General features: G+C 37.1%; 2 protein-coding genes across 9 annotated transcripts; both read left to right on the forward strand.

Moving 5' to 3' along the window:
• Positions 1-2,675: 2,675 nt before the first annotated feature.
• LOC147513707 (DNA-directed RNA polymerases II, IV and V subunit 6A-like) lies at positions 2,676-4,749 on the forward strand. Its single transcript, XM_086596902.1, has 6 exons — positions 2,676-2,808; positions 3,102-3,135; positions 3,234-3,415; positions 3,509-3,560; positions 4,146-4,213; positions 4,346-4,749. Exons 1-6 carry the CDS (start codon positions 2,774-2,776, stop codon positions 4,413-4,415), a joined length of 441 nt encoding a protein of 146 aa, XP_086453028.1. The 5' UTR covers positions 2,676-2,773; the 3' UTR covers positions 4,416-4,749.
• A 361-nt stretch (positions 4,750-5,110) lies between these two features.
• Positions 5,111-11,350, forward strand: LOC147513708 (E3 ubiquitin ligase BIG BROTHER-related-like). 8 transcript variants are annotated; one of them, XR_015215597.1, is made up of 9 exons: positions 5,275-5,475; positions 5,851-6,075; positions 6,172-6,424; positions 7,121-7,158; positions 7,242-7,286; positions 8,050-8,171; positions 8,694-8,802; positions 9,030-9,114; positions 9,352-9,421. XR_015215597.1 is itself a non-coding variant. In XM_086596903.1 (9 exons), exons 2-8 carry the CDS (start codon positions 5,929-5,931, stop codon positions 9,088-9,090), a joined length of 753 nt encoding a protein of 250 aa, XP_086453029.1. In that variant the 5' UTR covers positions 5,275-5,475; positions 5,851-5,928; the 3' UTR covers positions 9,091-9,114; positions 10,417-11,350. The 8 variants fall into 8 exon arrangements, 7 of the variants coding, with proteins under 7 accessions (XP_086453034.1, XP_086453029.1, XP_086453031.1 ...); XM_086596903.1 differs by lacking the exon at positions 9,352-9,421 and adding an exon at positions 10,417-11,350 and having other exon boundaries at positions 9,052-9,114; XM_086596905.1 differs by lacking the exon at positions 9,352-9,421 and adding an exon at positions 9,468-9,524 and having other exon boundaries at positions 9,052-9,114.
• The last annotated feature ends 3,993 nt before the right edge of the window (positions 11,351-15,343 follow it).

The following is a 15,343-nucleotide window of genomic DNA, read 5'->3' on the forward strand; positions in this document are numbered from 1 at the left end:
GAAACCTAACATAAGAGTGAGAATTTAAGTGCTTAACTTACATAGTGTTATCCTCACAACTTTGCATTGTTACATCTTTTGTGACTGGAGGCTGGTTTTCTCTGTAAGAGATATCATACATTGATGAAGAGGACCCAACTTCGTACGTTGACCTCGTCTTCTTAAAGGAATCTGCTATGTAATCAGACATAACATCTTTTTCTCTCTGTCTCCGATTTTGTTGTGCTATAGTCATTTGATCGTGATTTAGAGGCACTTGCATTTCCCTTTCTCTTCGAAGACATTGTGCAACAGATCTCCGATTAGGAGGTGCAATAGATCTTTGACTGGGAGGCACAACAGATAACATATTGGGAACCGCAATAAAACTTCGATTAGGAGGCACAACATATAGCCTAGTGAGAACTGCAATGGATCTTCGATTAGGGCACAAAGATAGCCTATTGGGAGCTGCATAAAATTTTCAATTAGGAGGCACAACAGATAGTCTATTGGGAGCTGCATTAGATCTTCGATTATGAGGCACAACCGATGGAGAAGGAGTAGATCTTCGATTATGAGGCACAACAGATGGAGAAGGAGTAGATCTTCGATTATGAAGCACATCGATGGAGAAGGAGTAGATCTTCGATTAGGAGGCACATATACTAAATTGGGGAGTAGCATATCTTCATGGGGAGGCACATATATCGGATTGGGAGGCGAACAGATGTCGTGGTCGTGGAATTGATCGCGGTGAATTAACGACTCCTTTCCCTCTCTTTTTCATTTCTCCAGTTTGTGGTAATGAAGTCGCGACCTAAGATAATGCGTTAATATGTTGATATAGTTGTACTCGTAAATAACAAACAATCAATATAATGATAGATATGTAATTGGACAAATATATATGTGTGAACAAATATATGTATGTGATAGATATTAAAGTGGTTATGACACAAAGTGAAATCACATAATAGTATTTCATACAACGCTCTTGCACAGCCTGAATTCGCTCTTTCACCATGATTGCCTAGGAAGGAAATTATGCAGAAAGTTAAATGGTATAATAATTGAAATGATGGTTTAATAAGGGGAGTTCTGAGAACAAAAGCAGGTGAAATATTATACCTGGAATATTGGTTTAGGGGATCTCTAACCAACTTTTGTGAAACTCAAGAGAAGCTCATGAATATCCTCCTGAACAAAAAATCAAATTAAGTTCAAACAATGTTGTAATAGACTGATTCTCATGATAGACAATATTCAAATGACATTTCGATTCCTGTAAATAACAAACAATCAATATAATGATAGATATGTAACTGGACAAAAGCGGGTGAAATACTATACCTGGAATATTGGTTTAGGGGAGCTCTAACCAACTTCGAAAACTCGAGAAGTTCATGAATATCCTCCCAACAAAAATCAAATTAAGTTCAAGCAATGTTGTAATAGACTGATAGATTGATTCTCATGATAGACAATATTAAATTGTCATCGAAAATCCGAACTACACATGGTCATCAATCTAGAGAACTTGCTTCTTGGTAAGAACAATGTAGATGGATAATTGAAATATCTTTCGACGTGATTGTGAAAGTGCAAAGATGAAAATCTACTGTTCAGTTCCATTTTAAAATAATAACCTAGGAAGAAATTGGTCGCCTCTAATGTGAATGGTACGCAAGCATCTCCAGCAACAGAAGATCTCAATAACTTTACTGATAGATCAATATGATCCTCTATTTTTTATTTCTTCCTTGATTATTACAGTTGTAACACTAATGATTGTCAACCCACCCAACTTCTATTGACACTATATGAATGATACAGTTGTAACACTACATAAATACGGCCTTTATTTCTTCCAACAGTTGTAACACTACATGAATAACACTACATGAATGATACCCAGCTTACATAAATACGACCTTTATTTCTTCCAACAGTTGTAACACTACATGAATGACACTACATGAATGATACCCAGCTTCTAAAACATTCAATTCTACTATTGAAACATTCAATTCTAAAAATAGACTCACGTAATTGATGCCTTCTCTGCTGGTAATCAAGCCTTCTTTGTTGCTTTCTTTGCAGCTGCTGAAGCAGCTATTGGACTGGAGATTATTGGGACGCACAAATCTAGTGGCTGATGCGTTAAGTTAGAAAGCAGAGCTTGTGAGCTCCTCCGAATAGAATAATGAAATGGTAAGCGTGAAACTTATGTAGCGAGATCTAAAGCATTCCACCTTAAGCGGGACAAGGCTTACAGAATCAAATCTAGTTCCACTTCACGAAGAAAGGAGTACTTAAGAAAAAACTAATAGTACAATCAAACCAAGGCAATCGCACGCTTTGGTTCGAAACTACGCATGTAAACAAAGGGTACGCACTTTCAAAATCGAGGGGGAAGAGAAATTGTTGGGGTTTAATTTACGCCTGTTGGAGAAGAAAGGAAGGGGTTTTTCTAAAAAGAAATTGTTGGGTTTTGCACAGTCGTTAGATTTGTCTAAAATAGATCTGGACCGTCCTTTGTTTGTAATTTTGTCTGGTAGTGCTAAAAAAAAACTTGGAACATTCGGGCCATAGGTAGTAGATTATTACTTGCTCCTAAAAGTACCCACGCCAATTAAAGGCTTGTCAGGCCCACTAACGCTATTAGAAAAATAAGGCCCATATTAGAAAAAGACAATCGAGGTATAAATACGGGCACAAACACATTTCGCAGCAATAAAATTTTCTAGGGTTTGAAAAGGCTTCTGAACAAGAACAGGAAAACTTATCAACCATGGCCGATGAAGATTACAACGACATGGACATGGGGTCAGTTCTCTCTACTTATTGTAATTGTGTGTCGGCTGTTTTCTTTCGGGATTTTAGAGGTACGGTTAACTTTCAATGGGTTTTAACTTTTAAATGAATTTTAAGACTTTTACTTGTCACTTCAATAGTAATCCCAATACAGAATTTTAACAAGTGAATACATGTTCTCAAGAATTTTAAAGTCTTAACTTGTTCTGAACTAGATTTACATGGAAGTAAACATTGTAAGTTAATGTAGTTGATTATTAGTTGGTACTTGAACAAATATGGAATTCTAAGGTTTGTTGTTTCAGGTATGAGGATGAGCCAGTGGAGGCCGATATTGAGGTTAAAAAAAATATGCATTAACTTTTTTTTTTTTTTTTTTTTCCTTGTCGAAATGCTTTTTTTGAATGATTCTTTATATTTGTTTGTGGGATTATCAGGAAGGAGTGGAGGAAGATGTTGAAAACAACAACAACAACAACGAAGACATTCCTGATCCTTTGCTTGGAGACGATGAAGAAAAAGAGGAGCAGAAAACAGTACAAAAAGATCGTAAAACATCAAAATATATGACAAAGTATGAGCGTGCAAGAATCCTCGGGACCCGTGCTCTGCAGATTAGGTACACATTTGTTTCTTGGAATTAAGGTGTTCATGCTGTTTTGCTTGGTTGGTTGATGGTTTTCCTAATAATCATTAATTTTTGGTTGAACAGCATGAATGCTCCTGTGATGGTTGAGTTGGAGGGTGAAACTGATCCTCTCGAGGTAAATTTTCTGAAAGCCTGTAACTTAAAAAGAACCCCAAATAAAGGGAATGGTTTAGCTGATAGCTTTTACTTGTGGTCTCTTTCGGTGCAATTCAGAGGTTCGAAGGACATATCTTAAGATAATCCTTCTATTAGAGGTTTCTACTTGTACAATCATAAAAGCCAGAAACTCATATCTGAGGACTTCCAAGTCCCAGTAGGTCAATTGAAAAGTAAACTAAAATAGTATTCCAAAGATTTTGCTTTTTCATTCTGTAGTCCGAAGTCCAGATCAGCCTTGATAAACCAAATCAAGTAACAACTGGGCATTATATACTTGCTGTGGCATTTAGAAGAAAAAAAGAATGTTGTTTGTTCTTTGTCCACAGATTTTGCAGGCTTTAGATGTTTATTTATTTATTTATTATTATTATTTTTTTTAATGTCATGATTGGTTCTGTAGATGTCATAACACCCTGTGCACACATTGCTCGTAGCTTCTATTGAACCTCAATTTCACTATATTTTAGGATAGCCTTGTCATTCTGTAATGCAAATATCTCTTATAAATGTCAATTATAAACATCTTCTGTGAATATTTTAGATTGCAATGAAGGAGCTGCGGGAGCGAAAGATACCCTTCACCATACGGCGCTACTTACCTGATGGAAGGTTAGATAAACCGATTCTAGTACCACCTTCATTGTCATACATGATAAGAAAATAGATTATTTTATTGGGAAAAGAAATTGTCATCCTTTGCTGTGTTCTTTACCGACTGTCTGACCACGTGGAATTTAACAGTTACGAAGATTGGGGAGTCGATGAACTGATTGTGGAAGATTCCTGGAAGAGGCAAGTCGGTGGTGATTGATCATTCTTTGGGACCTTTATGAGTATCCAAATGCTTGGTGATGTCTAAATATGGTCTCTGGGACATGTGTTTTGGAGAGAATGATGTTTAGTTTGTGCAGATTTTGTTGGAAGGCTTGAGCCAGTATGCTTAAACGTTTGACAGACCTCACTGCAAACTTGTAATTGCATATTCAGTCTAAACTTACCTTATGTGTAGTTGTTGTGGGTTGATAGACTGAAAGTTATGGCTTGCAGTTGAATGCCTGTTGTACTTGTTTTAGTGGACACTTTGTATTGCATGTAATTGGCAAATTCCTCTTGTGAGATAAATTATGTCAGCCTGTCTTTAATCATCCGTCCTTCAAGAAAATCAGTTAAAAAATAAAATAAAAGAGGATAATATTGAAAGTGAACGTTGGTCAATAGGATGTGCTTTTGTCGTGATTCTTGTCTCGTGCAAAAGTAAGCTTTCCTTTGTACAAGTGGGTAGATGATGAAAAGATAAGGCCCCTTAAGGGAGCACCTCTTGCTTTCCACCTTTCTTGGGGTTTTTATCAATTCAGAAGTTGAATACTGTGATTAGTTTTTTGAAAGTTTGAGAAATATGAAATGGCTTGCCTCGAGTTGAATACTTGATTAGTTGAGTGTATCCTATATTCCAGGTTTGATATTTTGGTATATCAGCAAATCAGTAGTACGATACCACAGTAGTCTGTTCTGCTACTCGGGTCACTCTCAGCATGCCAACTTGCCAAGGTTGTCAATGTCAACTGTCGGCAGATCTACTTGTGTTTAACTGTTTCACTGCGTAACACTCACGGCGTACCACAAGTAACATGGTCGCACACAGTGACAAGAACCTTCTCAGCTTCTTAAACACGCAACGACAAATAAGCACAATGAAAAGACACTTTTTCACACACGTAAAACTGTGAAAAAGAAAAAAAATATTTGATACCAACTTTCCTATTTGTCTATTGTCTATGCTATACAAAAACTTATCTGTCAATAACTCCATACTGTGTTCCATTATTTCAGAATAATCTTTGAAAGGACCTTTTTCATCAGCTTCACCTAAGGTACTACTTTTAAGTGTTTAATTCTATATTGCGGATTATGTTTCATTCTTATTATCATTTGTTTTTTGTAAAAATCTTTTGATGGCCATGTGGAATTTTGACATAGATTGCCTTTACAATGATTTAAAAGGAGAAAGAAAGAAAATTCTCTTTCTCTATGGGATTTTCATGATGGTTGACCAAATTTAGGATGTTCATGCATGAAATTCTTGATCATGAGTTAGATTATTTGTGATGGTCAACCAAATTTAAAAGACTTTTAATTTAGAAAAGCATTTATTGATGTTTTTTCCTGATTTGTATATTTCAGAATTTTTTTAAGCCTGTTTGAGATGTTTCAGTATTTTATTGTTGACCTATTTATCATTTTCAAAGGAGGAGGTGAAAGGGTCCTTGTGAATAATACTAGAGAATTGTTGAAGATCAGACAGGTTTATATCTTAGGTGATTGCCATGAGTTCCATATTGGAAACAACAGGGACGCATCAGGTTGAAATTCGTTATGTGAATGGTGACACCCCTGGCATAGTTGAAGAAAATTTTGAACTGTATTTTCCTGAGCATGGCAATCTTTCCCTTGAGGAGGTTCTCCAAGATCAGGTGTGTAGGGTATTAGGGTAGCACATTTCATCAATTAGTAACAAGTTAAAGGTGATCTTTCTGATTTCTGATTATGTTTTATTTGTTATGCTATAGGAAAGTGTGTACCTGTCATTTCAAGCAAATCGGCAAAGTGAAAGGGCTAATGCTTCTGCAAGTTCTGTTTCTACTACAAATCAGGAAGAAACTGGTGGCCACCGACAGATTGGGGAAGAAGAGGGAGAGTCTCTGCAGGTTAGCAATGTCAAGTCACAGTTAGAATTGGATGAGGCTTTAGCTATGACCTTGCAGGAGTTGGAACACCAACTTGGCAGTGCCTCCCTTAATGGAGATACTGAAACTGAAGTGGGTAAGTTTATATGTACATGCACAAAGTTCTTTTCATGATTTGATGTTTTGATTGCTGGAATTTGTTTTATTCTCTTGGTAATGGGTTCAATTTGGTGCACATATGTGTGGTTACTGTTATTGACACGATACTGGAGTTTCTTTGAGTTCCTCTCTCCTGTGTTTCTTTGTTGTGTGCACCTTGTCCGTTTGCTTTTTGTTAAGTTACTAGCTCTAACAATTGTAGTTGCAATAGTTTCCCTAAACGTCTCTGTGCTGTGAAATTCAAATAATTTTCATGTTAAAGTAATTTTTGGAGCAGTTGATTGAGCTGTAACTGTTCAGTTTTCTAGCTATCTTTGGCAATGTTTTAGTTTCTTGCTATATTCTTTCTTAGACCTCAAAAGAACCCAGAAAAGAAGATTTTGGCACTATGATCTGGTATTCCGCAGTCAACTACTTATTCTCAAAATGTAGTTCATAGCGTTCTTTCTTAGACCTGGGAAGACGTTGCGGTTCTTTTAGACTAAAATTACCCAAAGACAAGTTTAGATACTTGTTGAGATTGAAAGCAAAAATGGTCACAATTACATCAGATCATTAAACAAAGGTTCTGCTATGCTACTTTCTATTGCAGTCATCTAACCCTACTGTCATCTTTGTTTAGTACGTTTGTTATAAGAAATACATCACCAAAATTTCATACCATCTTCTGCAGTGAATGTTGAAGTCAACTCTGTGGAAACTTCAACCCAGGTAACCTCCATATACAGTGGTTTTTTACTATGTTTTAAGATGGATTTGTATATCAATGCCTGAGTTTCTCTATGCTGAAGCAGGTTGTGAGAGAAGATAATGTTGATCCAGATAACATGACTTATGAGGTGAGTTTGGGAGAAATGAGGTGTCTGCTTTAGGGTTAATTGCAGCTAAATACAAGAACCAGCTCGATAAACTTGGGACATCATGTTTTTGTTAGTTTGCTCATCACAACTCACAAGTGCTTAATTCAATCATTTTGGGATCAATCAAAAGATTTATGTTCGAATGTGGAACGTAGATCCAGAGACAATTCTTATGAGGTTAAAAACAGTTAGGAGGCCTGACATATGGATGGCTAGTTTGTTAATAAATTATTTGCAACCACAATTAGCAATCATTAACATCTAGGAAGGGCTGGTACAATTCAAGCACCCAGGTGAAATTCTATAAAGATAATTGTATTTCAATTATGTAATATATATTGTGAGTTCAATATGTTGGGGGGCTCACTTAATTCCATGTCCCCCAACTCTGCGAGGTAGCAGCCTTGCATGTCAAGAAGTGAAGTATCTCAGTAATTATATTGGATATAACATATTACATCCAGTTGTAAGCACCATTTAGGGATAATCTGATATTTTATTTAAAATTACATAATCTTGGCAAGTAATATTTTGTGCCTTGTGATTTAGATTGTCAGACTCAAACTTCTTCAACCTGTCCGTACATTTGCTTCAAATTATGTAATACACAATCCCGCAGTATTATATATTGAACTCCAATACTCTTGTTGTATACCACATCCCTTTTCTTTCCCTTTTCATGGCAGATAGCTAAACTTCCTACTTCCAGTCTGTTGTTTACAACTCTTCATTATTTTTTCAGGAAATTCTATCACTAGGTGAAGAGATTGGCACCGAGAGCCGGGGACTGTCGGACGAGTTCATTGCCTTTTTACCATCTTACAAGTATAAAACAGCATTTTTTAAGAAGGAAAAACATGAGGAGTAAGTTTTTTTTTGCTTATTTATGCTTTGTTCATTCTTTTATTTTCCTAGAAGAATTACCACTTACCAAGTTACCATACCATATCAATGGAATATTTCATTTCTCACACCTATTGGCTTATATGTTAACACGAAACTCTTTTGGCCCAAAAGCCTCTACAATGTCAATCCTCAAATTCAAGGATACTCATACAGTCATGGCTCATCTATAGAACGTGAAGGACACAAACATGTGAAGCTTTCCATGGAAATGTATTAAGCTTTGTATCCCAGCTCAGTTTGGCTTTATTATCGTGCATAAAGACCATGACTCTCCTTCCCACAGAATAATCACTGCTTAAGCATTCTGAGCAAATCTATCCCAGTTTAATTTTAGTGATCTTGTTCTTGTTGGGGCATGGTCTAGCTTCATAAACAGGCACAGAACAAGAATATCGTATTTAAGTTACATAATAAATTTGATTATCTGCAATCATCAGCATTGGCAGCCTTTAAACGCTATGGAGTTGGGGGTGCATGCAGGTGTGTTATCTGTTATATGGAATACAAAAACCGAGAAAGGTTGACCACATTGCCATGCCAACATCAATATCATACAAAATGTGTCACGACATGGTTGAAGCTCAATAAGGTAAATCACTTTCTTATTTGATCACATTTTGTGTAGTCCTATTTATAGAAGTTGGGTATAGTTTCTCTCATCTTCTCTCGAGTTTGTTTGTCAAGCCGCATTTTCTGCTATCAGTTTTTTTTATTGTCTGCGTCAGTTTAATGAGTTGTATTGCGTGGAGGTTCTTTTAACGAAATACATTGCTTCGTTTATACGATCCTATTTCTTACTACTTGATCCCATTGAAGTGATGTGCTCTTACTCGATCAGGCATGCCCAGTGTGCAATGAGGAGGTGTTTGGATCCTGATCCAAAGAAAGGCTAGCGTTAAAGGTATGAGATAGGTGTTTGTAAATGCTTTGTATGCAATTTAAATGTAAAAGGGGCTAGACATCTCTTGAGATGATGACATGGACATAAATAAGAGTGTTTCATGGATGCGCTTTGAATTATACACTCATATGCAGTATTTTTAATTGAACATACAAATTGTAATTGTTATGCTAAAGGTGAGCTGTCTTTGTCATTCTAATATTCCAATATGATGATATATCATTTACATGTAACCAGTTTGCTTGTAGGACATATATGTGCATGTCTTTGTTGGAGCTCTAATTTATATAGGGAGTTGTCATAATAATTGTTTGGGATGTTGTAGTTTCTTACCATCTGATGTATCCTTACAGTTCCAGAGGTTTTCTTAATTATATAAATCATACAAAAAGAGGTGTCCATCATTGCCATGACTTGACTCCTTTACTATCCTCCATGTAGAGAATACTGCAGCATCCGTATCGCTTAGGTTCTTGAAAACATGGTGGCATTTTTAGTGGACAGATACATAAAGTCTTTTGGACTAGGGTATTAGATTAGCTTTACAGTATAAAAATGAAATCATTTTCTTCCCCCTAGGTTGATATAATCCTGCAAGAGCGGATGCAAGATGTGAATAGCGTGATATGTTTTGTTCGCTGAGACTATATTAGACGGATTTTAAAAGGAATCTTACTGCAGATTCGTAGACATTGGGGTAATTCCGCTACAATGTGTCTTCTATTGCAATTTGCATCTATTACCGGAAGCATTTCTTAGCATATTATAGTCTTGTTCCTTGACCTGTCGACTAAGCTCACACCGGGCCACTGCCCACTGGACAACCAAAAGAGTGTTAATGTGAACACCCCCTCTCAATGGACAACGTATCGCACTTCTCCACCTCAGATATGACCACAAGGAAGGTAGCATTAACAGTCAATTATCAGTTATCCCCACCTGATCTTAAATTTGGTACGTGTACAACTACAACCATAGTGCTCTCCTAGCAAACTATTTAAGATCACAGAACTGAATATTGTCTCCGAATTGTCACGTAGACATTTACCGGAGTACTAACCAACCATCCCAAACGTTGGCAATCTTGCGTTTCTAATCCTCCAGAGACCATTATTCACGACCGTCACCAATTTACATTCGTATTCAAAAGGAGGGCTGGAACTGTAGTGGAACTATGCAGATCATTAGAAATTGCCAATTGCATTTAGCATTCAACATCCAACTTATTGGACCAGTTTCAAGCAACGTCTTGATTAATGATTGGTTGACAACGGAGATAATATTTTTTTTTTCTCTTTTTAGGAATATTCATCATCTTTAATGCCTATGGTGTCAACCTGAAATCAGACCGTTTCAAGCATCAATCAAGACCTATGATCACTCGACTTGACGCTAAACTGTTACAGGTCGATTGCATTCCAAGCTGGGGGCTACATCAGTTGTCTACTAGATGGGACGACTTAATAATGGCGACCTGGTTTCCACTACTGGTTCATGAGTTCATCTGAGGTTACGTCTCCACTCTCAATTTGGATTATTGTACGTCCAATCAATTTGAACGTGGACCATGGCCAATATAGCCAGTCAAAGAAATAACCAGCTGAACAATTTTTCAGAACATTTTTTACAATTTGAAGAGTGAAATCAAATCACATTTTTAAGAACTCCACCGGGGGCTATGGAGGAGTCAAGTGCTAGCTGTTTTCCACAGACATGGTTTTCTTATAAAGGAGAACCTTCGGAGCTGGCCTTCTTTCTATCTCGAGTACCCTCAGTCCATCAACTCGACACAACACCGGAAGAATTTTTGCACCTTCTTTCTATCTCGAGTACCCTCAGTACATCAACTCGACACAACACCAGAAGAAGTTTTGCATCTTAACATAATTTTCAAGTCGTGCACAGAGCAAGCAAAGGTCCGAGCAATAAAGGAGCTAAATCAAACGACCTCAATGTCTTACAGTACAAGAGCTTAATAAGCATAAATGCGAGCTACACTTGCATTAAACTAAGGTGCATCAACAAAGCTTCAGAGCTGGGCCAAGGTCGTCACTCAGTAGAGGCACACATTGACTATCGACCTACAGTTCCAGCGCGCCCCCGAAGTACTGGACCAAGACGTAACACATGTGACTTACACTTCGAACTGGGGCTAACTAAAGCTGTCTAGTCAAGTTATAATTTGGGCTTTAATACTCTATATATCTTTAAAATCATTACACTTGATTTGTACTAATTCTTTGTTGGTAGTAGCGAGTTAGTGCACATCAACAACACTCCAAACTGAGGGCTACGAAGGAGTCTACAAATTCGGCACTACTTAAGCTAAGTAGTTCACCATACCATACAAAATGGCGAAGACAATCTCCAAGTTTTCCATATCAATCATATTGGTGCGCTCACAAAGCTCAATATCAATCAAACATATTGATGCACATCAATATTGGCCAATCAGCTTGATGCCCTGCTAAGGATCAAATTTGAACCACGAACTACGATGTCAGATCGCAATCAAGGCCGCTCAACGGGAATCAACCATAGTGACCCCAAACCAAAAGGCTAGCTATCAACAATAACGCCTCCAAAAAGCGTACAAATCGACTTAACGCCTATGCAAGGGTTAAACCCGATTCAACTGTAATTGTCAATCAAAGGCTAATTATCAATCAAATTCAATAAAAAACGCCTCCAAAATGCGTACAAATCGACTTAATGCCTATGCAAGAGTTACGGCTGATTCAACTGTAATTACTACTCAAAAGCTAATTATCAATCAAATTCAATCAAAAGTGCCACCAAAAAACCCACAAATCAACTTAGCGCTAATACAAGGGTTAAGTTAGATTCAACTGTAATTATTACTCAAAAGCTAATAATCAGTCAAATTAAATCATCGAACCCACGATCTAAGAGCACAAGCTAACATATCAGCTCACAACAAAGCTCCAAGCAACAAACATTATCCAACTTACAAAACGGGATACAGTTCGCAATAATCTCTACTACAAACCAAGATCAACACGTGGTTTCATTTCTTGCCTAACTTCTTCAAGGTTTATACGTACTTCCATAATCAATCAGATAAGATCTTCAATTACTAATCAACAATACACGTGTCATAGATTAACTTACTCTCGTCAGATCGTTCTCTAAAAGCACAACCTAACGAGAGGGGGCTATGTGAGGGACATATATTCATATTGAATATATTAACGACACGTGTCTTATCATTGATCAACTTAACTAATGACCGACCTATTAGATCATAGCAACCGGACATCTAAAGAGTCATGAGTTACTAAGTAGTTACACAAGGACCAAAGGTCATCAATGAGAGGGAGCACCAAAGGTCATCTCATTTAATTGATATTTATAGAGTACCAAAGAAAGCTATAAAACAGAAAGAGGTGACCAAAGGAGAGGAGGGGAATTCTATGATTCATCTCCATTCTCCATCTTCTCCCTGTCACATTCTCAATCTTCAATCTCTATAGAAGATTGGTTTGATTCGAGTCTGGCAAAAAGACTCGATACGTAGGCAACTCTTCTCCAAAGGAAGAGTACAGTGACTTTCTCGTTATCACAACCTTAGTTTATATGTAAAGTTTTACTCCTTTACAGTCGCCTTTGGATTGGTCTTCTAAAACCAGCAATATTCAAATGGTTGGAACTAAGTTTTGAGTAGTTATTAATTTATGAGCATGTCTTCAGTGCGCGAGATGTATGGTGCGCAAGTAATGTGGGCCTTTGGATCAGTACTTTTGTCATGCAATACACACGCACCCCTTAGTATGAATGGCCCAGATTTGATAGCATACCATACGACCTGCGCACCATAGATTTAGCCTTAATTTATTATGGCATCTTAGAGCATCCATAATTTCAAACTTTCAATACTTAAAAAAAAAACTTTTAAAATGGTAAAAGGCCCCCAAGCAAGGTTATGGATCGAACGGGTGGGCCATGTTGATTCATTGTCTCAAGTAAGAATGCGAAGAATATTAATATGATATATTATCACCCTATTATATTCTGTACACAAAATTGAGGATGCAAGATATGTCAATCGAAATCGAAATTCAAACACTTGAATATTCTTGTGCTTGTAAATCTGTAATAGTGTAATATACCTGAGTCTTGTCACGAATCACTATAAGAGCATTTGCAATGCAGGTGATAGTTTCCCCTCTATCAACTTTGCCACCTCATCACTTATTCACTCCCTTTCACCAACCCGTGAAAAACAAAGTGAAGCCGCGAATCTGAAAAGGTGATAAAAAATATCTCGGACGGGATGTTGGATTCCGCCCTGGCGTAAAAATCGAAAAAACACTCGGACCGGAATGAAACATCCCGTCACGAAATTTAAAAACCGAAAAAAAGTCGAAAAATCATGCGAGACGGAATCTAACATCCCGTCCGAAAAAAAAAACCATTTTTTTTTTAAAAAAATACACGAAGCGGAATCCAACATCCCGAAGTTAACAAGTCAGTGAAAAACTCGGTGGAAGGTTTCACCTTGTTTTGAACTGGAGAAAACTATCACCGAGTTTATCACCCTGCATTGTACAGCACTTTTGGACCCAACTAGGTGATAGTTTTCACAAACCCCCCTCTATCACCTGCATTGCAAATGCTCTAAGGAATAGGAATAACTTGTGGTTATTTGGACCTTGCCTAATACAGCCCCCAACCGGAAATAATGCTTGGTCCTACATTCCAGTATTCCAGTAACTAGCCCGCTTGTTTTACCTAACGGCCTAACCACAACAAAAGAAAAACTAGCACGATTCCACGAACAATATAATCATTTTGAGACTCAGAGAGAGTGAGACTAAAGAAAAAAAGTGAGCCAAAAGCTTCTCTAATGGATCAGATCAAATCATCAGATACCCACTTGGCATATGACTTTTGTAGGAAAATTGTTTAAAGTGTTGAACACATTTAAAAAAGAGGAGGGTCCCTTGTCACCTTGCAGGCTTGCACCCACTCTAGATTCTAGAATGGTCCATCTGAATATCTGATGTTCCAACTACATCTAAATGTGGATGGACTCGCCTCCTTAGCATCCAATTTTGCCTAATCATTAATAAGAATTCAAAAAAACATAATGACATAGGGTCCTCATTGATACGCGACGTCTGTGTAGGATTGTCGATTGTCATTTTAGTCTTAGAATGTAGGGTAGAATGTATTACGAACTGACAATAAACATATTTATTTATTTTTATATTTTGAAAAGTGCCTTTTTAAAATCAATTCTATTATGCATGTGATATGCGTGTGTATGCGTTTTTTTTTCAATTAAGTTGTGCGTGTACGCATGTGAGGACTTTCCGTGTAGTTCAATGAGAATCCAGGCAAACATAAATTGCATTATTTAAGCTTTAGACACATTTTCGTAGCAGTACTCAGCGTTTGGTTAAATTCGAAGATAATTTTGTAACGCACTTACATTAAAATTTCTGTCCACTTTAGGTCATTTTTTCTTTTCTGATTCAAATTACAGTTTTGTTTTCGTTCTTACTGTTTGAGGCTTAGTTTTCAACTTTCATAACAAGTGAGAACAAATAGCTCATTCAGAATCGACGAACTACCTTGTCCATTTTATAAGAGAAGTAGTGTGTCAGAACTTCAGAAGGCTGGTAATAATCCAAACATTACGACCAAATAAACAAAACAAAATACACTACAGTCTACAGCTTCCAAGGATGAGACATTGTGGGATCTCGACCAACGTGATTTATGAAAGGGAAAGAAACAAGCGTTACCCCTTTGCTGACTGTGTGGATTGGTTCTAACTTCTAAGTAGGATCTAGATGTGGTGGATAATGTGTAGTCTGACATGGATCCACGCTTTCGTGTTTACGTGTCAATTCGTCGGTGGCTCCCATTATTTTTCCGCAATTTTTGTATGAAATCCATATTCTCTCTCTTCCTTTTTGTTTTTGATTTTCGGACCGTTGGATCTCGGATCCAACGGTCTCGAAATACTCATCCCTATAGGGATATCCTCGTGGTAGCCCAGATCTTTTTGTATTGGTTAGTTTATTTCTGGCTCAATACTAAACAACACGTGTAATACAATTTTTGTATTGTAATGAATTACTAATCTTCCTATTTTGCCCTCTCTTTCCACCAGCCAAAATAATCAATGCGGTCCCACTTCAATAATAACAAACTAAAAATGTAGATGAATAGAAAAAAAATATATATAACCAGCAATGAG

The sequence above is a fragment of the Coptis chinensis genome, chromosome 3 (assembly GCF_015680905.1).
Source record: "Coptis chinensis isolate HL-2020 chromosome 3, ASM1568090v1, whole genome shotgun sequence".
Taxonomy (NCBI): domain Eukaryota; kingdom Viridiplantae; phylum Streptophyta; class Magnoliopsida; order Ranunculales; family Ranunculaceae; genus Coptis; species Coptis chinensis.

Excerpts from the sequence above, each read along its gene's own strand:
- LOC147513707 (XM_086596902.1), top strand. The coding sequence starts at position 2,774 with ATGGCCGATGAAGATTACAACGACATGGACATGGG. Across the intron at positions 2,809-3,101 it reads TACAACGACATGGACATGGG|GTATGAGGATGAGCCAGTGG; the intron begins GTCAGTTCTCTC and ends TTGTTGTTTCAG. Across the intron at positions 4,214-4,345 it reads CGCTACTTACCTGATGGAAG|TTACGAAGATTGGGGAGTCG; the intron begins GTTAGATAAACC and ends GGAATTTAACAG.
- LOC147513708 (XM_086596903.1), top strand. The coding sequence starts at position 5,929 with ATGAGTTCCATATTGGAAACAACAGGGACGCATCAGGTTGAAATTCGT. Across the intron at positions 6,425-7,120 it reads AGATACTGAAACTGAAGTGG|TGAATGTTGAAGTCAACTCT; the intron begins GTAAGTTTATAT and ends CATCTTCTGCAG. Across the intron at positions 7,287-8,049 it reads CAGATAACATGACTTATGAG|GAAATTCTATCACTAGGTGA; the intron begins GTGAGTTTGGGA and ends TTATTTTTTCAG.